This window comes from Mastomys coucha, unplaced genomic scaffold (genome assembly GCF_008632895.1).
Source record: "Mastomys coucha isolate ucsf_1 unplaced genomic scaffold, UCSF_Mcou_1 pScaffold18, whole genome shotgun sequence".
In the NCBI taxonomy this organism is placed as follows: domain Eukaryota; kingdom Metazoa; phylum Chordata; class Mammalia; order Rodentia; family Muridae; genus Mastomys; species Mastomys coucha.
In genome coordinates, this window is record NW_022196900.1 from 93,205,687 (window position 1) to 93,231,412 (window position 25,726).

The 25,726-nt window shown below is 51.4% G+C and overlaps 1 protein-coding gene across 5 annotated transcripts in view; it reads right to left on the minus strand.

Annotated features, from left to right (window-relative positions):
* Positions 1-25,726, minus strand: part of Ephb2 (EPH receptor B2) — a 183,812-nt gene that overhangs the window by 98,880 nt on the left and 59,206 nt on the right. For all 5 annotated transcript variants that reach the window (XM_031379116.1, XM_031379115.1, XM_031379114.1 and 2 more), the window contains exons 2-3: positions 23,672-23,736; positions 19,888-20,572 (exon numbers count right to left, since the gene is read on the minus strand). In XM_031379116.1, coding sequence (XP_031234976.1) covers positions 19,888-20,572; positions 23,672-23,736 — 750 coding nt within the window. The remainder of the gene's footprint in view (positions 1-19,887; positions 20,573-23,671; positions 23,737-25,726) is intronic.

Below are 25,726 nucleotides of genomic sequence, written 5' to 3' on the forward strand. Positions count from 1 at the left end.
CCCAGCATCCCCCTCCCCCCACAACACTCTGCAAGCTCCATGACCCCTGGGTCTGAGGTGGGTAGGAGAGAGGGGCTGCTCCCTGTGTCTGATCCCCTCCAGCTGGCTGGTCTGGGTGGTCGGGAGAGGTGGAGGGAGGGGCAGAGGGTGAGCATCTGGGGCCAGCCTCTTTGACAGCAGGAGGGGAGGGGAAGCCCTGATAGGAGGGCTCAAGTGAGCTGTCAGAGAAGGGGAGGGCAGGAATGGCCACCTTGAGGAGTTCTGTGGGAGGTTGGGAGACCCTGACTCTGGATCTGTGATCCTTGATTCATCTATTCTAGGAGGGGTTGGTCATAAATAAGGACAGGTGTTTGAGCACCCAGTGTTGTTTAGAATCAACAGGCTAGGCTGCATGGGGCTTGGATGACCGGCAGACAATGTACGTTCCAAAGGAGAGTGATTCTCTCTCTCTCTCTCTCTCTCTCTCTCTCTCTCTCTCTCTCTCTCTCTCTCTCTCTCTCTCTCTCTCTCTCTCATGCTGGGCCAGGTCTCAGAGAGATCCCTTTAGCTATAATCACCCACTGCTCCCATGACCCCCATCACCTCCAGCATCCACGAGGAGCGCAGGCTTTGAGAGTCCCCTTGGACTCCCTTAGTAGCTACCTAGATACTAGCACGCTTGTAGGACACTGGGAATGGACCCTTCTCTCATGCTTAGCAACTTGTAAAAGTAGGAAACAAAACAGTGAGATCTGAGTGACTGGTCTAGCTGGTCATCAGAGATGTGACTCTGCACCCTGCAGCAGTACCAGATAACTAACCAGAGACTCTCCAGTAAAGCACTGGGACCTCCCATTGTTCCCTCCCAATTGTGGTGGACGTCAATCACCTGCACAGGAAACCGGCTCTGGAACGGTTGCCAGTTCTAGAGACCTGAGTTAATGAATCTCTGATGTGCCTCTGTGTATGATGGTGACGGGCTTGTCTTTATCATTTTCCATTTTATTTTTTGAGATGGGGTTTCTCGCTGAACTTGGAGCTTGCCGGCCAGGTGAGCCCCAGGGAGCTTCCTGTCTCATCCTTTCAAGCACTGGGATTGCTGGCATGTACCACCACATGCAGCTTTTTAATGTGTGAGCTGTGGATACAAACTTAGGTCCTCCGTGTGATGGCTGGTGTCAATTGTCAACTTGACACAATGTAGCACCAACTGGGAAGAGAGTCTCAGGCAGGGGCTCTGTGATTGGCCTGTGGGCTCTTTGGTGGAGGTTTGTCTTGACTATATTAACTGAGAGGAAACATCACTAGGACAGCACCCAGCACTGTTTCTGGTCCTGGACTGTAAACAGTGGAGACAGAGACTGAGCACACGCCTGTGTGCATCCAGCTCTTCTCTGCTTGACTGTGACTGGGTACTTCAAAAGTTCCTGCTACCTTCACTTCTACCTTCTACGTTACACCTTCACTTCTACGTTACAATGGGCCGTAACCTGGAATTTCAAGCTAAAATACATGCCTCTGAGCGTAAGTAATTTTTGTCAGAGTGTTGTTAGATCATGGTAACAAGAAACAAAACTAGGTCCTCATATGGCCTGTCAAGCACGTTATTGACTGAGCCATCTCCCCAGCTTGAGACTTAAGGGACAGTCTAAAACCTGTTTATAACATGTGTTGGCATGGAGGTCCCTTTAACTACCGCCCATTCTCACCTCCAAGGTATATTATTCTGCTCTGCAGTAAACCAGGAAATTGAGGAGAGTCCGGAGCAAGATTCCCCTCAATGGGCAAGTCTCTCATTTGCCTGGCTCTTGGCCTCTTGGTCTGTCCTTAGACCTCAGAAACCACAGGGCTGTGAGCAGGGGTTCCCTAGCACGATCCTGGGTGGGGTGGGTAGGTCTCCCCTTCATCTGTGCACGGGACTGTGGGAAGGGAGGCCACAGCAGCTTCTTCCTTCCTCTTCAGGGCCTCTGCTGAACACTACACATGTCCTGGGGGACACAGGTGCTTAGCCTGCCTCACACTGGGCCCTCCAGACCCACCTCCCACCACTGTGGCACACAAGATAACAGAGTCAGAAGAGGTCTGTGCCTGGCCAGGGCACAGAGGGGGCTGGAAATGAGCTGAGACAGGACTGTCAGCAAACACTCAGCATACAGGCATTGAGGAGACACAGGCCTGGCCTGCCGTCCTGTAGGTCCAATCTGAAGATAAGGAGACTCCAGTGCAGTGCATAAGTGCGGGTGTGTATGTGTGTGTGTGTGTGTGCACGCGTGTGCGCGCGTGCGTGCGAGTTCGCATTTGAGCACGCCATGCCTCTCCCCAAGGGAAGCCTGGGATGTTTCCTAACCCCAGCTTGGCTCCAGAGCATGGATGGATGCTTTATGCAGCAGCCACAGCTCTCCCATGGCCCTGGCCTGCCAGAGTAGGCACGTAGCTCCTTAGAGTCTCAGGGATGATGGGGAAGGGGCTGGAGAGACAGAGAGAAATGTGGATGGAGGAGAGACAGCAGGTTGGGGAGGCAGAGAGAGGAATGTTGTCTAGGAACCCTTTGAGGGAGGCCCCAGAAGAGAAAGGGGGAAGCAGAGGGGAGCAGAGGCCACAAGAGGAGGGAGGACGGGTCAAGTTCAGAAAGAATGGAAAGGGTGTGCACATAAAGGTTCCCTGTATGGGACTAGGAAGGTTGGAGAAGCCTGGCTGGGAAAGATGCCTACTTCCATACAGGGTGGTGTGGGGTCTTCAGAATGATGGAGAATGGGAGGGGACAGGAGGAGAAGCAAGTCTTAGGAGCCAGCTGGGAAGAAGTGGGCCAGGGTACCATGAGTGTTTCAGAGTGAGTGGGGTATACGCCCAAGCCTAGGCAGGTGTGGGTAGAAGGGCAAGATGTCGCTTCTCTCTCGGGTCCACAAACTCTGCCTGTTTATATCCCTAAGAACCAAGCTGCAGGTTTGTTTCAGATTCACTATATCTTGTGCTCACAGGATGGAAGTAGTGTAAATAATTTGAGGGGAGACAGGGGAGAACTGGTGGATTTCATTCACCATCCATCCACCCATTCTCTACCCACAGAGCCCCTCCCGTTTGTAAGGCTGCAATAATAATCTCTCACATACCCAGCACACGGGCAGGTCCTGTCCTGAGCACGGACGTGGCTACTGTTTGTTCACAGTAAGGTGGGGTGTAATCCCAACACCCCAGGCTTGCTGAAGACCAGGCAGCATGCTAGAACACGGCCGTCTCTGCCACCACATTGTGGCTTCCTACCCACTGTCCCACCCCTTGGTGACTCTTATTTCTCTAGTAAGACCCTGAGTGTTCAAAGGCTGCCAACTCAGCCATACCCTGTGGGTGGCCACAGCTGTGCAGTCTGCTGGGGCGACGGGCTGGGTGAGCCCTGCCCAACGTTGGCAGCTGTGGAATGAGCATAGGGGGGCATGCACCCACCCCTAGATGCCCCACACCTGCCCTGTCTCCCAAGCCTTGAATACCCAGGCTATTTCTGCTTGTCCAGTGGGTCTCAGCGAGGACACCCTTTCGTCCAAGAAGATCTCTGGGCTGACCATGTTGGAAACGGCCCCATGTCTACCTCCTAGACATTCCTGTGGGTCCTCCTTGTCTTCCATCTTCCTCAGGAAACCCTGTCTCCCTTCACCGGGACTCCTTGTCTCTCCCACCATGAACCTCTGGAGAGAGAGGCCGGATTGAATTGGTACATCCCCCATGGCCCGGCACACTGTAGGGTGTTTATTAGACCCTAGGCTGAGCATCTGGCCAGATCCTCTCTGGTGCTGCTTGCTTTGAGGGTCATATCAACTTATTAGGACTAGCCTCTGGGATACCCAGGGAATTGTGGCTGAGTCTAGGGGCACAGGGGTAGGGAATAGGGAGAGGAATGAGAAAGGCCAGCTCTGCCAGGAGCTGCCCTTGTATCCTTAAGGCAGATCTTTCTTATCTGGAAGCCTAGGTTTTCTCAGCTGTGGGCCTGGGTGAAGGCAAGCTTCTACCCAGACAGACGTCTGGGGGTAGGGCTTGGAGTTTGGTCTGGGTTTCCTCTTGTACTGAGGCAGAAGCAGAAGTGTCAAGAAGTCTACCAGCCCTCCTATTACTCGACCTTCAGAGCCATATGTAAAGTGTTTTGCAAATGAAAATTCAAGACATAACCAGTCCATGATCCCAAACTGTCTTGAGCAGGAATTTTTGGTCCCCCCCCCCCCCCCCCCCCCCCCCCCCCCGCCACACAGCGAACAGTCCTGAAGATCTCAGCCAGCTCCACGACCCAAGTTTCGAATCATGAACCAAACAAACCTAAGTCCAGCCGGCTTCCCGTAGGAGGTGGTCCATTCCCCTCCAAGGCTAGCAAGGTTAGTCTGTCTCCAGCCCCTTCCTTCCCCTTCCCCAAGCTGGGCTCAGACCCCACCCCCAAGGCTCCCCCTCCTCTATTCTCCATCGGGACGTGACATTCACCAGCGTCACTCCTGGTCTCATCTGCAGAGCGCCCCACCCCCGGCAGCTAATCCCCACAAAGCCCCGCGCTGGGCCCAGCATGACAAGCAGGCCCCAGCCGCCCGCGGCTCGGCAGAGCGTGCTCGTAGGGGCCGAGGCGGGATTCAGCGCGGCTGTCACTCTCGCCTTCCGCGCCTCTAATTGGATTCGCAACACGCAGAGGTCAGCAGAAACGCTATGGAGAGGAGAATCAAAGGGAAAGGGGCGTCCGGATATAAAGAGAGGCATTCTTCCCGGGCCACAAAGACGGCAGCCCGCGGGGGCGGAGGGGACCCCCGAGAGGGGCTGCCCATCTGGAGGGGGAAGGGGAAGAAGGAGCGCGCAAGGACCGTCTTCTCTTCCACCTCCCATGACTTGTTTGGGTCTTGGGCTTGGTCACCATCCTATCCCCAGGGTGGGGTCTGGGTGGCATTCGGGTCCTGCTGCAGGGGGATGTGGATTTTTCGAAGGTGGATTTGGGAAAGCTCAGGAGTCAGCCACATTGGCTCCTGGCTTTCCACCTGCTTTCTGGGAGATGCAGCGGGTCCTCCCAGGGCTGTAGGCCTTAGTTTCCTCCTCCGTAGAAGAGGACACCACCAGCTGCTCCTGACTGGTGGTGCGGAGCAAAGGGCCCTCGGCAGGGGCAATTCATGAATCCCGCCCTTCTCAACAAGCCCATGCCTGTACAGAATCTCTCAATACAGAAAGCAAAAGGATGTTATTCGTTCCACTACGGCAAACCATACCCAGCCTGGGCAGAGACGACTATACCCCTGTGCCTTTTAGCTCACAGGGACCCCGAGGGCCAGTAAGTCACTAGGGAAGGTTTTAGTCTGGACTGGAACCTGTGTGCTCTCCTGTACTGGCTTTGTGTATATGCTCGAGCCCGAGTGTGCACACACACACACACATTCACACTCACACATTCACACTCACACATTCACACTCATACACACAGCCAGCAGGGGCTGTAAGTAGCCCCGGGACCAGCCTTGCTGCAAAGCAGGCCTTGTTTGCTTTAAGAATGTTGGTTGCATTGACTCTGGCTCATGAAAGAGACAAGAGGAGGAACTCAAAGGGAATTTCTAAGCGACAGAAAAATCAATGCCCTGACATCCTGGCCCCTGAAAGAGTCTCTATCTCACACACATTCGTGCACATATTACCTCATTCAGTGAGTGCACACATATTCACAAATACCCATTTTCAAGTGCATGTATATTATGTCTAGCTTGATATACACATTAATATATACGCAGGAATCTTGTCGGAGGGTGTGCATCTGGGCGGACACCTCCCTGTGCTTGTGTGGCAGCACACACACAAGGACCCTGACAGCATCCCAGAAAGGATGGACACACATGTTCCTATCCATACACGTCTGGCAAACTCAGCAACCATGAGTGTGCTCCTTCCTGCACATACATGTGTAAGTATACAAATACAAGGGTTGTCATGGCTCACAGTGAGTTCCGGAGTCACTCACACAGTCGAGGACATGTGAGCAGCCCATGCCTGACACGTGCAGGCCAGGGATATTCTACAGTTGCAGATGCTGGAGTAGTGAATGGCTTGTACATGTGGGTACACAAACATGCTCCCAGAAGGCACAGCACATACGTATGCATAAGGGGGCTCTTCTGTACTGACCCGGGTCTCTGGGGAACTCCCCTAGACAGACACTCTTGACAGCAGTGAATGGGGGAGGGTGGCTAAGGGCCCAGGTTGCCAGGGAGACGGCTGTGGGGCTTCAGGGGTTCCCAGAGCTCTCATGCCTGTCCAGGCAGTGCAAAAAATGCCAGCAAGCACTCCTAGGTCTTGAGAGTTTACCCAATCTCACAGAGCTGAGGTAAGTGAGACCAGGAGTCTGATTTCCTCCTAAGAAGCCAGTATAACCATTATGGGTAACCAGTCAGTGTTTGCAAAGCCTGCAGGATGGAATCCCTTTCTAAAAGCTAATAATAGGAGGCCCTGGGACCAAAATCTACTGGGGGTACAAGGACTATAAACACTCGTATGGTCCCTAGGTCCCACACAGGCCACATCTCATGTTTCTATCTAACAACCAGAGCTTAAGAAATGGCCATCTACTTACTAGATGTGAAGCCTGGAGCAAGTCCTTTGCTTTCTCGGCAGACTGGGATGGTAAGGATGGAAGTGGAAAGCAACTGAGATGTCGCACGATGTCATCCGCCTGCCTTTGCCTCTCTGGATGTCAGTGTTTGTCTACTCTGTCAGACCTTCCCACTCTCTGACCCCCTGGTGTCTGACTGTGGAGGTAGAGATGTTGTCCTTGGATGCTCACTGCTTTCTTGTTGGCTCCTCAAGGACCATGGGCACCAGGCAGAAGCAGGAGCAATGAGTATCCAAGAGTCATTCTACCTGTGTTCTGGACACTGAGTTCTGGAAATGAGCTGAAGGGCAAAGGGCTTCACCAGGGTCCCAGATCAAGGGGTGCAGGGCCCTGATATGCACCTAGATATCCTGAGTGTGAGCTGCTCTTGAGTCACCCACTAAGAGCATCCTGACTGGAGAACACAAGGCCATGCATGACACAGGTTCACATTTGGCGTCTGCTGCATACCAGGCTAGGTTGCAATTGAGGGGACACCATCAGCGTGCATTTCCCAGATATGTGCACATGATCCTGCTTTCTAGCAACTTGGCCAGGGTTCACCGGCAGATCCCTCTCTGGAGCAAGACCACCACCCTTTTCCTGTCTTCTGAGCTCACCAGACACTTTTAAAATGACTATTTATGAGGCAGGGGTGGAGGCATGTGCAGGTGTGCACAAGTGTGGAAGTCGGAGGACGACTCTCGGTGGTCAAGTCTTCCTTTCTTCCTTGTTGAGGCAGGGTCTCACTGCTTCAGCAGCACGTGGAAGGCTGTGCTCAGCCACATCCAGCGTTCTGCATGGATTCCAGGTATTAAGACACACACGCTTGCCAGCTAGCATGTGTGTGTGTGTGCACCTGTGCGTGTGCACATTGTGTGTTGCATACACACATGCGCCCACACCCATGCCCCAAGGCTATATAAAACCGGGGGGTGGGGGGGAGAACAATTGGGGAGGACACCTGATGTTGACCTCTGACTGCCACATGCACATGCATGTGCACCCACACATGAACAAGAACACACATCCTGAAAAAAGAAAACACACAGAATGTGTGGCTATCTGAACAAAGAGTGCACTCCATGGACGAAACAGCCTCAGAGGACAGGGTGTCTGATGAAGACACTGAAGCATGGCGGAAAGCACTCAGCAGGACTTCCTGAGCCGCCTTAGGACACCGGCTTTGCCTCCTTTCTAGAAGAGGATCCTGGGGTACTCTGAGCAGATGGTGTTCTGGGGAGCCCTCTGGCTGAAATGGAGGATGGCTTGAGCAGGTGGGGGCAGGCCAGAAGATGATGGAGCTGGGTAGAACTGGATGTTGGGCCCCAGGGAGAAGAGGTCAAGGGCTTGGCACTGGGACTTCAAAAAGGCAATGGTGGGCAGGAACAGGGACCTGCCATGAAGCACTGGGGAAGGCAGGAGAGGCCCTAGGTCCGTTTCTCACAAGCCTCTGACAGGGCAGGGCAACACCTGCTGGACCGGCCTCATGGGCATCCCTGGTGGCCTCCATGGTCAACCGCTTCATGGGATGAGAGAGAAATGCTGGCCCCAGGTGGGTTCTGTGGAAGTTGGCAGACACCACAGCCATGACTGGAGCTTCAGAATGGAACCACCACCACCACCACCCCTTGTGAACTCCATCTTAGTTCCAGCTCTGGCTCTTGCTGGTGAAGGACGGGGCAGCTCACTGCAATATGCTAAGCCTCCAATAAAGGAAGATGATGCCCCCTTTTCTCTCAGAGCTGCCAAGACTGACATGAGATCAAGGTAAAACTATTTAAAACAGCAACAACAAAAACCTACGATAAAGCCACAGGTGAAGATATTCCTGCTCCTGAAGGATGCGTAGAGCACAGGATTTGGAGGTCATTTCTGACTCCTCCAGAAGCTATGTAAGTAACCTTGAGCTGGTTGAGCCTCCAAACCTCCCTATGCCATAGTCTGCCTTATTGTGAATAAAGGATTCAGTAAAATTTGATATATTGTGGGTTGGAGAGATGGTTTAACATTTACAAGCACTGGCTGGCTGCTTTTCCAGAGGACCTGGGTTTGTTTCCCAGCAACCACACGGCAGCACACAGCCATTTGTAACTTCAGTTCCAGCACCCTCTTCTGGCCTCCACCAGCACTGCATACACACAGTACACAAACATACAAATAAAATAAATACATTTTAAAAAATCATCAGTGTATGTGTGTGTGTGTGTGTGTGTGTGTGTGTGTGTGTACCAGGCGAAAGGTTGGTGAACACCTGACCAATGTCTGTTAAGTTCTTCCAGGGCCTTCAATCCACACCTCACAAATAGAGTCCATGAGAGAGACAGACTAGGGAGGACCATGGGAAGGAGGGTCTGGGCTCTGATTGCCTGTCCATGTAATCCAAGCTGGCTTAGAACTCACAATCCTGCCTCAGTTTTCCAAGTAGAAGACTGTGCACTGTGCCCGCTCTTTCTAGCTATTTGCTCCCTTGGTTGTCAGTGCTTGCAAGCCACACAGTTAGCAGAATAGTTGCCTCGGTTCCCATGGTCTGGGGCAGTGGGACAAAGGAATAGGAGACTATGCTCTTGTGGTATTTGTCGGGACTGGAATGGGGGTGGCTGTGACACTCTCCATGGCATGCGAGTTGGGGGGACAGACATGCTACCACGGCCAGAAAATACTCCTGGGATCACAACAGCCATAATGAAAGGGGGGCTTGGTAGAGCACCATGGCCCAGGACTACTAGAGGCTAGGTGTCTCCCAACCAGCCCACCCTTCAGGGAGACCCCCAGCCACAGGGACAGTTCAGTTGTCTGGGGCATTATCCACAGACTGTCAACTGTACCCTTAGACATTCACACAGACACATGGACTCTGGGTGTAAGAAGCCCTACCCACCTGGGGACAATCTTCCTGCTATCCAGTCACAGTCCAAAGCCTTCTTGGGTCTTGGGAAAGCTATGGGGTCCTAGCCCCCAAGAGGCAGCACAATAGAGTGGGGCGCTCCATGCTGGACACCATAAAGATGACAAGATGCTTGGAACACCCAGGCCAGGGAGGCTGCCTGCTGTGTTTGAGTCCCAGCTCTGACCTCACAAAGTGTCCAGCAATTTAACTTTGGTTTTCCTGTCTCTAAAATGGCAAAAAGCAACCACGTGGGCATCATTAAGATCAAAGTATCTCATAGGGTGAAGCTTGATGACTCAGAGAGCCTCCGGGCTCTGCTGCAGCCAGGCGGGTGTCAGTAAATAAACACAGCACACATGGGATTCGTGTGACCACAGTGCAGAGAAACCACTGGGCAGGCCCAGTGAGGAATTTTTACCAGGACCCCGGCAGGCTCTGTACCTGGAAGGCTGAGCCAAGCTTCCACGCAGCAAGCCTAGAACAGATCAAGTTGGTCTCTGGACACTTTTGTGAGTCTGCTAACAAGGAATAAACAATTTAGTACACTGTCCCTTATTCCAGGTGGATTTGGGGTGAGGAAAGGGACTCCCCCAAACCTTAATTCAAGTCTCTCTCTCTTTTTTTATTTTTTAAAAAAATCACATTTATTTGTTTATTTACTCAATAACTTAGTGTGTGTATGCATGTACCCAGGATTTCATGCCAGGGGACATGTGGGGGAAGTCAGAGGACAATTTGTGGGAGTCTGTTCTCTCCTTCCACTACCTGGGTCCTGGGCATCGAACTCATGTCCTTAGCCTTGGTGGCAAGCACCTTTACCCACTGAGCTTTCTTGTTAACCCAGTTCAAGTCTCTTATGACAATTCTTATTCCTTCCCTGGGCATCAGTTCCTTCTATGAGGTTTAAAGTTCATATCTGGAGGCTTGGGGTGGGAGGATAGGGGGGCGGGATACAGTAAGAATTGAACTCAAAGACAAAGGCCCTAGGGAGGGGGCACCCCAACAGGGTGGGGCGGAGGCCAGTACAGGCCAGTGGGCCCGGAGCCAGCTGCTACAGAGCAATGAAAATCTCTTAACCACACAGCATTGTTAACGGCTCCCAAATCCTGTTGTACCACAGGCTTAGAAAGGCTTAAACTGTTAAATGCATAAACTTCCTCAATAAACGGGGCCTCTCTCGCCAGATCCCAGGCCCGGCCAGATGAAAAGGCACTGGGCCGGAGGGAAGGGAATGTCTCCAGCAGTTTATGAGCCTGCTGGAGTGTGGAGGAGGTAGCCTGGCCCAAACCTGTCACCCCGGTACTGTCTGGGTCAGGGGCAGCCTCGTAAGGCCGAAAGGATAACAGAACATGGCTCCAATTCCAGCCAACCTGAGCCAAGGCTGCTCAACCCGTCATACGTATGCCATCTTGGACAGCTGCAGAACTTCTCTGAACTTCAGAGTCTTTTTCTTTAAAATTCATGCAACCCACAGGGAGGAGAGGGATCAGCGAGAGATACCACTGGTGCGGAAGAAACAAGATGTGGGAGGGCATGCGATCATAGCTCTGAGACCGTTGCCCACATGGGGTCCCACAGTGGCCCCCGTCTCTGCTTGAAAATCTGATGGGAAGTTTAGCAAGGGGTCTGGACAGGAGAGGAATACTGGGTAAGTATTTGTACTGCTGGCTGAAGGTATGAAGTAGTTTCTCTGCTATAGGCTAGCTAAGGCAGGGTGTGTGTGTGGGGGCAGTTTTCTGAGGTGACCATCTGGAGTGCTTCCCCAACCCGAGGGACCATTCTCACCCATCACTCTCTGGACTGAAAGAAATGGTCCTGTATGACCCACCTCGGCCTCCTCCACCTGGGAGTCCTCCTGGTTGCTCTTTTCCCAGAAGCTCCACATCCTAAATCCTTTATCTCCACCCTCAGCCCTTGCTTACCCAGCTCTTCCCTTCCCCCTCCAGGGTCATGGGGTTGGGGGCTGGGTCAGGTTTAATCCCCCAGTTTCTCAGTTTAGAGAGCTGAAATCCTTCACTTCACATCCTGCTGGCTGCTCGCCATAGACTCTTGAGGGTGGACGCTCCACAACCAGGTAGATGGCATGGATCACAGTTATAAAGGGGAGTCTAGGGGATGGGGAGGTGGCCGAGCATGAGGACCTGAGTTAGGACAAGTGCCAGAAGCCAGGCGAGGAGGCTGGTGCCCATAATCTCAGTGCCGGGGAGGGAAGACAGGAAGATTCTTGGGCTTGTGGACCAGACAGTCCAGCCAATCACTGAGAAACACTGGCTCAAGAAATAGAGAGCAGCTAAGGACACCGCTGATCTCTGGTTTCTACACGTATGCACAAGTGTGCATGGGTACCAGAACATACACACACACATACACACGTACACACACACACACACATGCACACACAAACGCACGCACACAAGCACATGCATGCACATATACCTTACCAAAAAAAAAAAAAAAAAGCTGGTGTTCAGAAGGCTAGGATGGTAGATAGACTGGTGGACCAGAGAGTGGACAGGAAAAGAAGTACAGGAAATTGATTGTCCAGGCTCTAAGAACGAGGGCATGGACAACTTTCAAGGACTGGCCAGGATCCCTGCCCTATCTGATCTGTCCAGGCTCTCCCCACTCCCGAAAGGCTGGGCTGTGTGGTCCTGGTTTGAGCTGAGCCTGGAGGTCTGTAGAGGTCACCCATGACCCTGCCCTCCTTCCCCCAGCATTCCAACCCCACCCCATCTCCTGGCTAGGCCAACTAGTGCTTGAGGCTACTGCGTCCCTCCTACGCACCCCTGGACTGACCAGGCTCCTCCTCCAGACTCCTCTCGTCACATGTGGGCCACTGGTCAGTCTCCGAGGGAAAGGCAGAGGCTGAGAGCAGATTCAGAAGAAAACCATCCCAAGAGCCCGAGAGGACCCCTGCTCCCTACCCCCACCTCTTCCCTCCCAACAAGCACAGGATTCTGGGAGTAAAACAGAAAACAAAGCCACAGTCCTAATAGCCCTGCTGGTGAGCATGAACACAGACAGGCAGAGCGGTAACTGCCAGGAGGGGGTCAGAGCGGCAAATGCTCTACCGGGTCACCTGGCAATACTTGTCCAAAGCGGTGAGAAGAGTTCATGCCCAGGGACTTCTCAGATCTATGCCAGATGCATCTCCTAAACAAATGCGGACATCGGAACCAGGAAAGCTCACTCAGCTCAAACAAAAACTGTGCCTCCAGAGAGCCATCCCTCCCTGGCCCCCTATAAACGCTATAGGGTAAAACACCCTATAGGGTGTTAGTACACTGGTAACTGCTCATTTGTACCTCAGAACCCATCTACATGTAATGTGTCTGGGAGAGGGACAGGAATATGAAGACATATGAAGGCTGGGGTGCGGCCAGTGGTGGAGTGCTGTCTTAGAGGTTAAAGGCCCTGGGTTCCATTCTTACCACTATGGAGCTGATGAGGTTCAGCAGAAGTTCATTTTCGTTGTTCTGTTTTGTTGTTTTGGTTTTTGTTTGTTTGTTTTGTTTTTGTTTTTCTTTAAAAAGATCTGTGAGAGCCAGGTGTGGTGGCAAAAGCCTGTAATCCCAGCATTCTGCAGGAGGAAGCAAGAGGATGAGGGGTTCAAGGTTGTCCCCAACTACAAGTTGGAGGCCAGCTTGAGACCTTGTCTTAAAAAAGAACAAAACAAAACAAAACAAAACAAAAGAAAACAACCAGATAATTATTTAAGTATTAATGATATGAGTTTTGTGGCATACACCTGTAATACTGACACTCTGGAGGCCGAAGTAGATGGTTAACTGTTTGTGGGTTTGAGGCTAGCCTGGGTTGCATGTATTTACAAAGTGTGAATTCCTGTCCGTATACACGGAAGGTTCTCCTCCAGACTGTTAGCAAGCAAGGGCTCTCCCTACTGAGAGATCATGGGAGGATTAATTTTTCCTCTTTGTTTATCAGCAACTTCTAAGATCCTACAAATAACCTAGAGTGTTTCTGTGATAAAGAAAAAGTTATTGTTTCCTCAAAATCAAAAGCTCATCAGGAAAAAAAAAAATCAACACACGCCCGAGACTGTTTGTAAAAGTCCCTAGTTGCAGTTCTTAAAACTGCTAGGCATTTGGCTCTGCACGGCAACCCTTCTGTGAGACAGCTTTGCAGATGTGAAAACAGAGATCAGTGGCTTGCCCAAGGTCACATGGTTAGAGGGAGGTTTGAAAGAAGGCCTCTAAAGCCAAAGTCAAGGAGAGGCCAGGGTCTGGGAGGAGCAGGGCGTGAGGGGCAAAGCTTAGAAGCTACTAAAACTGAGTCTTGGCGGGAGCCAGCCAACCAGCATATGGGTGCAGCTTCCCTGCACCGGGGAGCGGCTGCCCACCCTGCTCACAGGGGCTATGCCCAAATATCTACTGTAGGTGAGGCAGGAGGACAGGGCACCCAAAGGCAGTTAGGCTAGAGAGCCAACGGGTGAGGGCTAAGGTGGGTGGGGAGGGAGAGACAAAGGGAAACGGAGATAGATAGAGACAATCCGGAGAAACCCAAGGCAGGGCACTTCATAACCAAACTAATAACACGCCAAACGTCAGAGACAGGCTCATGGCATTGGGTGGAAACCACAGAGAAGAACACCTGCTAGGTCTTGGGGGAGGAGGAGAAGGGAGAGGAGGAGGAGGGGCAGGGGGAAGAGGAGGAAGAGGTGGAGAAGGAGGGGAAGGGGGAGGAGGAGGAGGAGGTGGAGGAGGGGCAGGGAGAGGAGGAGGAGGAGGAGAAGGAGGCAGCGGCAGTGGCTGAGGTCTTCTGTGCAGGGGTCCCAACCTGGTATGTATATGTAGGGGTGGGAGCAGATCAAAGGCACTCGACAAATCAGGAAGAGACAACACCGGAGGGGAGGTGTGTTCAACCTGAGTCTACAGTGCTCCAGGATCGCTGTGAATGTGAATGTGACTGAACACACGTGAATAAACTTAAAACATCTTAAAATCTTTTGAGTTTTTTTTTTTTTGTAACTAAATTGCACAGTTTTACTTGGAGATGGTGACATTGTGTCAAAAGGCTACACCAGTCCACCAGCTGGCAGTGGCATCAAGAGAAGTGAGCCATGCTTCTGTCTGAGATGGCTGGCAGAACAATCCATCACCTCACAGGTCCACATTTTGGGGTCCTTATTCACACAGTCCCCTCCATCCTCTCCTCTCACCCTCAAGACTAATGCCAGCATCACTTCCTCGTGGATGCCTTCCTCTCAGAGCCTCATGGCCCCTCCTGGAAGGAGCTCACCTCAGGCAGGTCTGTCTACTCGCCACATACTCCTCTGTGGAACTCACTCTGTAGGCCAGGCTGGCTTCAAACACACAGAGATCCACTTTCCTCTGCGTCCCAAGTGCTGGGGTAAAAGGTGTGTGCTACCATGCCGGTCAACTCAGAGATGAACATAAACTCCTGATTCCCTGGCCCCTCTTCCTGAGTGCTGGGATTCGAGGTATGCCCCACTATGATCAGTCTGGGAACTCAGTACACACTAGGCAAGTGCTCTACCACCTGAGCTACATCCTCAGTCCCCAACATCAGAGTTTTTCTGGTACCCTCAGTTTGGGATGGTCTTCCTGGCCCTCTTGGGAAGGCCTGCAGCAGCTCAAGCAACATCCGAGAAGCCTACGTGGGGTGGGTGTTTTGCGGATCGCCGCCATCATCATCCGGGATATCTCCTGTACTCATTCCAAACTGACCAATCTGTTCATTAACCTTTCCCTTTCCCATTCCTCATCCCCATCTTCCTACCCAGACTAAGTTCTAGCTAAGTGCTGGGAAGATGGAGGGTTCTAAACTCTGTTGGGGTCTGTGTGGCTCACTTCTGTGTGGCCCAGGTGACGGTTATGCACTTGACCCACCGTAGGTACTCAACCCTTGTTTGCTAAAGGGCTTTATGGTATACAGAGAGTAATGGCTGGCTTCCTCAGTATGCCCTGCGTACCACAGGCGCTGGAAAAAGACTGAACCCACTTACCTCTTAGTTTTATAAGGAACTCGATGCTAGAGTAATAGATTTCCTCTGTTAGGTGCCACGTATACCCTAGGGCGGTGGCAATGACTCAAGAGGAGCCACCTATTGCCCACCAGCCAGGAAGAGAGGGTCTAGGCTCATTTCCTCAAGTCAATGTGAAGAAAAGGGGAGAGATTTTTCTTTTCCCACATCATGCTCAACTTATGGGAGGATCTTCTCTGAGTCCTCTTCCCCTCTTCCGTTGAGGCTCTTAGGGCAGGGGCGGGGCTAGGTTTGAGCTCATCTTCTCCACCTTCAGCAACCCCAGTATGTTCTATCCACTTGCTGTGGATATCCATCATCCAAGTCTATCTAGGTGCTATATCCCCTTGTGTGTCTGAGCAGTCTTAGGACAGAATATGAAGGCGGCTTGCCTCAGAGCCACTTGACCAGGGGAGAGATTGGAACCAAACCTGGACACCTGTGTTCTCAGCAATTTGCCAGCTGTTTCTGGTCCACAAGAGAAGCCAACAATCCTTGAAGTAAAGAATCAGTGAACACTGGCTTGTCGCTCCAGCGTGAGCCACCCTGCCCTGCCTACCACACCACAGGTGGCAGCTACACCTACAGGCTAACCCAACTGGCCAGCTCCAGGCCAGTTCAGAGATCCTGTCTTTTTTTTTTTTTAAAAAGATTTATTTATTATTAAGTACACTGTAGCTATCTTCAGACACACCAGAAGAGGGCATCAGATCTCATTACGGGTGGTTGTGAGCCACCATGTGATTGCTGGGATTTGAACTCAGGACCTTTTGTAGAGCAGTCAGTACTCTTACCTGCTGGGCCGTCCCGCCAGCCCCCAGAGATCCTGTCTTAAAGGCGGTTTCCATACCTGAGGTTGTCCTCTGGCCTGAACACTCATGCATGCTCATGTGCATTAGTGTACACACACACACACACACACACACACATACACACACACACACATACATGTGCACTCCAACACTACTTTTGTCTTGGGTCTTTTCTCTGGGTGAACCTATATGCACATGAGAGGCTGGGTGACAATCTCAGGACGGATCAAGGCAGAAGGACCCTCCCTGGACAGTAAGGGATGACTCTACAGCCGTAGCTGGTGTCAGGCAGAGGTCACAGCTGGACCACTTCTGCCCCTCAGTAGTCACTGCTGACTGCAGCCTGCTGAGCCCTGGGAGGTTCTGCTAGGCAGCATTAGATAGGTGAAGCCATCTCCTTGGCTGAGCACCCTCAGAGGGCAGTTCCCCCCATATCCCCCTGAACCCCTCAGTCCTGCCTAGATTACCCATGCCTGCAAAGGGCCCAGCTGACTCATGTCCTCAGGGCTTTATCCATGCGGATTCATCCTCCGGAAGTTTTGGGTCCCCTGTCCAATCTCTCTCTCTCTTCCCAGGCTCCTCTCTGACACCCTCTGTCATGTCCTAACCCTTCCAGTACCCACCTGCATAAGCAGTACAATGAGATCAAGTGCTGGGCCTCTGTCTCTAGTCTTGTTCATAACAAGTCTGTTCTCTCCAAGAACTGTGAGCCCCAGAGGATGAGGCTGAAGCTGCATTCCCCTCTGACTTGTCTGAGGCTCAGCACAAGGTCTGGGAGAGTTTGATGAATGAATAAACAACCATCATGAGCAATTGGTTTCTGGATTGCAAGTTCTGTATCCCCGCCCCATTTCTGCTGTCATCCAAGGCTGTATTCTTTCCAAGGGTATAAAACTGAACTTGTGTGCTGGGGATATAGCTCAGGTACAAAGGGCTTGCCTAGCATATGTGAGATCCTGGGTCAACTTTAATACCTTAAAAAAAAAAAAACAAGGGCTGGTGAGATGGCTCAGTGGGGAAGAGCACCGACTGCTCTTCGGAAGGTCATGAGTTCAAATCCCAGCAACCACATGGTGGCTCACAACCACCCATAATGAGATCAGACGCCCTCATCTGGTGCGTCTGAAGACAGCTACAGTGTACTTACATATAATAAATAAATAAATCTTTAAAAAAAAAAAAGAAAAAAAAACAAATATGAATTTAAAAAAAAAAAGATACAACGAGTCTGGAAAGGTGGCTCAGTGGTTAAGAGCACTAGTTTCTCTTGCAGAGGACCTAGTTTAGTTCCCAGCACCCACCCCGCTGTTCACAACTGTACCTCTAATTCCTGGGGCTGGTGCCCTCTTCTGGACTCTTTGGGTGTTAGGCACACATACAGTGCATAGATATACATGCAGGCAAAATACCCATACATACAAATAAAAACAATAATACAACAGAATGTGTTGCCTTACACACACACACACACACACACACACACACACACACACACACACGTCCTTTCCCTCACTTCTCCATTTCTTTCCTGGGAAGTGGAACTTTCCGGTAGCCCTGACCTGCCTTTCTATCCCATCACTGTCTTGGGGAAGCACGCATTGGCTTCACTCTTTGTCACTTAGCACGGTGACATCCCAGCACACAGAGCAACCATCTCTGGGACTGCTGTGGCTGCTTCCCAAAGAAAATCCTTGCCTTCATCCTTCTGTAGATATTTGGTTCTGGTTCTTCCTCCTAGGTCCATGCTCCCAGAAATAAGACGCAGACTCAGAATAGATTACCTTGGCTGTATAGCTGGTTAGGCTCTTCTCTGACTAGATGTAACTTACTCTAACCCATCTACTCTAATCGACATTCTGCCACGTGGCTGGATAACTGTGCTCAGGTACCAAGCGTTTATCTCGTCTCATCTTTCCAGGCAAATCTCCCATGCCTGGCTCTATCCTTGAATACTTTCTGCCTCCCGGATGTCCCACCTTCTATTCTACCCTTTCCTATAGGTTATAGTTTTTTTTTTTTTGATTGTCAGGTGATGCAACCATATAATACATAAAATATTCCCTGTACAATCCTAGTCACCCCTCCAGGATCAAGAGAACACTACCTAGCTGGGCATGGGCAGGCAGATCTCTGAGTTCGAGGCCAACCGGGTCTACAGAGAGATCAGGACAGCCGGGGCTACAGAGAGGAAAACCAAGGCAGGAAATGATGGAGGGAGAAACTTAGAAAGGGCGATTTTTACCAGAGGCTCCTATTTGCATTTCCAGGGAAACATCCCCTGGTTTTATACACAATCTAAGCTCCCCTCAGCCTGGCATGGGGGACATCCCAGCACTCCACCTCATATTCCAGTGAGAAATGACACCGTAGTTCTCCAATCTCCTATGTAACAACCACTGAGCACAGTTTGGCCAGCTTTGCATACACCAACAAATTTAGCGGACATCTGTTATGCGCTTCCTACGACAGAATCAGTGATAAGCATTTTACACATCTCAAGTTCTTGACTTTCCACACCATCCTACGAGAGATGGCTTTGCACTTGGCCAAGGTCACTGGGTTAAGAAGGGGCAGGGCTGCCATTGGTAGCAGGTTTTAACTGCCTTTACCGCCCTCTTCTCACCGCGAGATACTTCTGCAAACTAACCTCTTGCGCTTGCAGATCATCTTAATGATCCTTTGTCCTGTGTAAGCATCCCCTGCACTGTTGTTTACGACCACGTTTCCCTAGATGAACCAGCTGCTCCTGGTGGTTCCAAGGATGGGATCTGGAGCCATATTGCCCGAGTGAGACTCTTCTATCTCCTGATAACTGTGTGACCTTCCTGAGCCTCCATTCCCTTCTCAGAAAACAGCACTTGCCTTCAACGGTTTCATGTGAATTGCGTCCTATACATGTTTGGTACATGGTAAAAAAATAGTTCACCCTGAGGTGTGCTGGGTCACTGAGGTGCCTGTCTCAATCTCTGAATGGCAAGTGACCATGGACCTATGTTGGCCTTTGGAATGAGCAGAGAGCAGAGAGGTGCGGGTTATTTCAGGTGGCCGTATTGGGACCTGTTTGCAGCTCCCACACTCTCCCCCTCAGGTTGTGGTGATGACGGTAACATTCCAAACAGCAGCTCCTCCATCACTGAGCTCCCAGGGGAAGGAAGCTCCGACTGACCCATCATGGCCTGACCCATCACGGCCATGCAGCATGGAGGAGAAATAAGCATTATTGTCTTGTTGCTTCAGCTCAGCCTGGCCTCTGCAGACCAGAACAAGCTCAGTGGATGCTTACATCTAAAAGTCACTCCACATGACTTATTTCTTTTCTTAAACAGAAAACCCACAAATGAATAAGGAAAAAAAAACCCACCATTGACCATACTAAATAATCATACGATAATTAAAACAAGGTTCCCGTAGTCTCTTAGTGCCCAGGACATCGGTATACCTGTTCTACAAACACAAACCATTATCCAGGAAGTGCTATATGAGGAGGCTTGCAGAGCCAGCCATGGAAACCCTCAGGGTTACCCCACACCTCCAGCCTTGTCAATCAGGCCGAGGCTGCAGCCTGGTCTATCACCACACATCTGCAGGGCCCTGCCCCACGGCCCCTTACCTCGGCAAACCGTGCCATTCTCCACAGCCTCGAAGCCGGCCTTGCACATGCAGCGGCCGATGGGCACCAGCCACTCGCCGTCCCCGTTACAGTAGAGTTTGATGGGCACGTCCACTTCTTCAGCATTGGCGATGCAGCTGCCCCGAGCTGCCACCAGTGAAGTGCTCTCAGCCCCCGACAGTGTCTCCTGGAAGATGGCACCATTCTGGATGACCCGGGGGCACTTCCGGTAGAACACTCGCACAGCGATGAGGGACATACAACCACCGTAGTCCTGGAAGGCCAGGTAGAAACCATTGCGGGACACGGGACCGAAGCTTCGCACCTCAGTGTTGATTTTCATGACGCGGCCACCCAGGTCCACCTGGGAGAAACTCTCATCGGCCGCAATGGTGTCAACCTTCACCCACGGATTCTCCATCCAGTTAGGAAAGGTCTTGGTGGCTAAGTCAAAATCAGCCTCATAGTAGTAGAGGTTGAAGGTCTCCTTGCAGGAGCCGGGCACACTGGGAATGCTGCTACAGTCTCGCACCGAGAACTTCATCTCCACGTGGATGCGGTGGGCGCCGCGGCGCCGGATGAATTTGGTCCTCAGCCAGTTGTTCTGGCTTGACTCAAAGACATTGCACACCTGGTATGTACGGATAGTGTTCATGTTCTCATCGTAGCCGCTCACCTCTTCCCACTGCGGGAGAAATGCTAGTCAGATCGGGGAGGTGGTACTTAGCCACAGCGGAAAATACCAAATACCATCTGAAGTGGCTAGGGGTAGGAGAGGGGCATTAAAGACTGATGATGGGGAGGTGTTTCCACCAGGTGGAGGAGACACAATCTTGATGAGAAATTCTCAGTCTATGAGTACCATGCCAATCTGATGGTTTAAAGGTATATGCTCTGTTTTTGGTATTTCCTAGTCCTCATGGGCTATGTGGCTCTGACTGTCAGGGGTTCACTAATCTGACAAAGGATCACAGACGGTGGGCTCAGGAGGATCTAACCAGCAGGACCTTAGAAGGGACCTGAACAGACTGAGCTCTTTCTGATACAAGAAGACAGCTTCATGCATGGGATAGGGGCTATTTGTTTGATTGAGGAGACAGAGCCTCTCCCCCCACCCCAGAGAGCTCCCTGTCAGTGAAAGAGATATAGCCTTTGCCCCTTGGAAACTCCCAATCTGATAGAGGAAGATGGCACATACCCTCACTGATCTAGGGTGGTAGGAAGCCAGCGTCTGTTCTCAGTACATCAGCTTCCCTTGGGGACTTGTACCCATTGAAATCTCTGGGAACTGGTGTTTCCTGGTACCTGGAAGGAGCTAACCACCCCCTCTGTGTGGAGAAGGTGCTCAGACACCTCTCTGAGTCCCTTCCTTCCTGAGCCATAACTAACCAGCCAGAACCTCTAAGTCTCCATGCTGTGCGGGTGGGCTGGACTGCCTGAGAGCAGATAGAAAGAGCATGGAGCCCCGATACACTTCTGTAGACTCAGGCTTCCCCATGGCTGAGCCTCTGCCCAATTCTGTGACTCTCTCAAGTGCCCCCCCCCCCCGTGGTCCTGAGGATGGAACCTGGGGCTCGTACATGCTCCACAAGCACTCTGACACTGAGCCACACTGGGCTCTGCCCAGCCCTCAAACACCCTTGTTACCCGGAGCCTGTTACAGCAGCTGCCCGAAGCCTCCTGTGTTTGTGCTCATTGACTCTCCCTGGGGACAAGAAACACTTGCCTCCTTGGTCTGGTCTCCTCAGTGGGTTGGAGTGCCTACTGAGAGCAGCTTCCTTCTCTTCCTCTGTGCCCATCCAGGCTAGGCCTGAGGCTAGAGCCTTCACAAGGTTTCTTTCCTTGTCACAATCCTCACACATAGCATGTGAGAACCATTTTGCAGAAGGGGGGAGGTGAGACTGAACAGGTGAGGTCACGTGACTCAAGCCATCGCGTCCTGCTCCTGTGTGCAGGCTTGCTCATACGGCTTCAGAATAAGCACACTTCACTTGTTGCCTGTGCTTGGGCAATTCCTTTCTCCTCTCTGGGCCTTGATTTCCCCATTTGCTAAATGCGACTGTGGGACTGGCAGATGATCATGGAGATGTTGGTGGCTGACCGTACCGTGCAGGACTTGGAGAGATGTGGTGAAAAGGTGCATGTAAGTGGGGAAGCCAGAGCCTGCAGGCCTGGCCTCAGTGGCAATTTTGAAGCTCCCTACATCACATTTAATTTTTTTTTTCTTTCTGGTGGCACCATGTGACAAAGTCAGCCCCTTGTTACAACCGCTGCTCTTCCTCAGAACTTAATTAGAGCACTTAATTAGAGCACTCTGCCTTTCTCCCCTCTCTCTAATTAACATGCGGAGGCCCTGCAGCCCAAACACCCCAAATAATTGCGTCCGGGGGCCCTGCAGCCCAGCCTGGCCTCATTACTGGCAGGGTGGGGCTGTGGGCCCAGCAGCCTTCGCAGATGGAAAATTGGTGACAAGAAAGAGCCACAGAAAGAAGCTTGACCCTGAGGCCCTGCCTATTGAGAGCGAGGCCTGAGGGGGGAGTATGGATCCCCAGGGCTGCAGCTGAGTCCCCTTAGAAGACTGGAGTGGACAGGGGGGATGGGCTGTCGAGTCTGGGGCCTCCCCAGAGACCACGGGATAGGTGGAGTGATTATTAAAATTGATGCTGATGCTGATGCTGATGGTGATAATTACTATAGCTATTCTCTATTGGGAGCTAACCCATGCCAGCCTCAGTATTAGATGCTTTGGGGGAACCTTACTGTAACACTGGGGAAGACCACCACTTCACAGGTACAGAAACCAGAGTGAGTCAGAGAGGCAAAGGGACTATCCATGGTCTCAGGTAACAGGAGGAACTGAGACAATGCTAGGGAGAGAGAAGGACTGTCTAGTCTCATCTTTCTCTCAGGATACTCAGAATTGTGTAGACATGGGCTTAGATCCTACCCAAAAGATGCAATAAGAACTCAGGGATGGGCTGGGGATGGAGCTCAGTCACTAGAGTGCTTGCCTAGCATACACAAGACTCGGGTCCCATGCCCAGCACTGAACAGAAGTGATCATCGTGGTGGTGCCTACCTGTAATCACGACATCCGGGAAGTGAAGGCAGGAGGACAGAAGTTCATTGTCATATCCTTAGCTACATGGCTAGTTTGCAGCTAGCCTGTGATACATGAGACCCTTTCTCAAAACAGACATAAAAGAACCCAGAGATGTATATACCCAAGGGATCTTGTCTTATAGGGATTCAGAGTTAGGGTGGTGAGAACTTGGTCCCTAATATAAACTTGAGCCCAGCTTGGGGGTAAATTTCAGTGGTAGAATGTATGAGGCCTCAGGTCTGAACCCCAAGTACCAAAAACCCAAATCACACCAAGCAACCCTGAGCCCTTCATTAGTAGTTATCAGGCCCTGGCAGGTGGCTCTATCTCTCCAAGCTTCAGTATTGGAGATGGCATGTAAGAGGTATTTGGCGTGGTCTCTGACCCAGAACGGAATCTCAAGGGAAATACTTCCCTCTTCTGAAATGGGCCTGCCATGTGAGTACCTACTTCTCAGCCTCCCCCAGGGAAATTCTACAGGATAAAGGCCAAAATGCCCCCCTGTTGTCATGGAAACGGGTACTCCACCCAGGATAGGGATGGGGAGGGTGAGATGTGAGAGGCCCAGCCCTTAAGAGAGGAAAAGGCCTGGGGTATGAGAGGATGTTCAAGGCATCAATCAACACACTCTGGAGCATGCTGGGAAGCCAGCCAAGCAGGGTTTGAGGGACCAGAACTCACCCCTGATGGGGGATGTACCATCCAGCCCAGCTCAGCCGTCGCTGTAGTAGAGTCCATCAGGGTTTCTGTGGGAAGAGCAGAGAGTCACCACTCTGTGGTCTCAGTCACTCTGCGAACCCTGGGGTCGCGCCCTTCAGGGTTTGTTCGTACAGAGCTTCCTCTAATCCTCCAGGCCACTTGTCCTGCAAACCCAGCCTCTCTGCTCCCCGCTCCCTGCTACTCCAAGAGCCGAGGCAATCCTGGGACTCCACTTCTGTTATGCACCTCTCTGTGGTCATCTCCCCCACCTCACCCCACCCCAACTAATCACATCTCACTAACCCAGGAACTACCTTGCCCTTCCGTTCCTGGTGGAGTGGGTTTTGTTGTTGTTGTTATGTTGGGTTGTTTGTTTGAATGTTTTCTAGACAAGATTTCTCTGCGTAGCCCTGGCTACCCTGGAACTTGCTCTGTAGACCCGGCTGGCCTCAAACTCAGAGTACCTGCCCCTACCTCCCAAGTGCTGGAATTAAAGGTGTGTGTGCTACCACCACTTGGCCTGGTGAAAGGTCTTAATCTAGAGTTCTCTCCCATGGGTTCCAGAGAATCTACCACCAATCTCTCAAGTTTTGTTTTTGTTTTTGTTTTTTCAAGACAGGGTTTCTCTGTGCAGCCCTGGCTGTCCTGGAACTCACTCTGTAGACCAGGCTGGCCTCGAACTCAGAAATCCGCCTCCCTCTGCCTCCCAAGTGCTGGGATTAAAGGCATGCGCCACCACTGCCCGACACCCTCAAATTTTTATGTCAAAATGCAAGTGTCTATTTGCTTTTCAACTTGTATCAAATTCTCAAACACTGGAATGCCAGTCTTGGAAGGACTCCCTCTTCAGCCTCTGGGGACCCATCATTTGCCTTAATGGCCTCTGGACACACACTCTGTAGGTACCCTTCCCACTTCTTCAGGAACTAAGGAATATTCTGTACACAATGTCTCCATCCTTGGACTCCCTCCTCCAGTCCTCAGCCAACTCTACCCCAGGATCAAGCCCCGAAGAGGGCACTAAGAGCAGGCATCGGAGTGTGCTTGTCCCTTGTCCTCGGGTTCCAGAGACTCAGACCAGTAACGTGTGGGAAGAAGACATATAGTTTAAAGGGAAGGAGACCCAGGGGCCCTGGAGATCCTGCTAACCCCAGGTCAGGGGCAAAAGCCTTCCCGTGTCGTCCTTTCCTAACAACAGGCTCTCAAAACGGAACGGAACTGTAGCACACTGAATGGATTTACACGGATGCTCTCAACTGTTCACTGAACAGATATATCTCCATGTCCGTCTTGTACCAGGAACTGGCCTGGGTACTCCAAAAGAGAAAAATAGGACCTGAATTCAGCCTCTGGATCCCACAAGAGGGCAGAAGCAAAGAGCTGACTCTGTAAAATTGTCCTCTAACATTTACACATGTGTAGTGGCATGGGTTCACCTGGATCATGTGTACCCGTGTACACACATATACTAATAATGCATAATTGTTTTTTTAAAAAAATCACCCAACTATGGAGCAGCTCATAGCCTGAAGATAGAGATTAGTATAAGTGACTGTGAGGTCTAGAAGCTCACGGCTCCATACCACCTATGATAGGAAGCACACTTTACTATACTTTAATTTTGTGCCTGGTACAGGCATCATTATCCAATACCCGCATTATGTGGCCATCTCTATAACCACTGCAGGCATCACTAATCAATCTCTGCACTCTATGGCCACTAGTTACTTCTTCCATAGCATTCCAGGAAATGAAAAAAAGACCATTTGAGCTGCTTGCCTGGTCTTGCCCAGTAGGCTTATTTTGGAAAGAGGGGATCTAGAACACAGGCAGAAGGGACTTCCTAAAGACTGCACAAGAGACACACAGGTGTCTTGCCTTTTACCGTCTATATTTCTAAGCACTTAAAACAGCTAGTCCTTTGGTCTGTGGTAGATGCACCAGGGCCAGGAGACCAGGCTCTGTCCAGGCAGCAGAGACCATCCAAACAATCCAAAAGGAGGTAAAGAGGGTGTGAACTATGACAGGGAGGTGTTG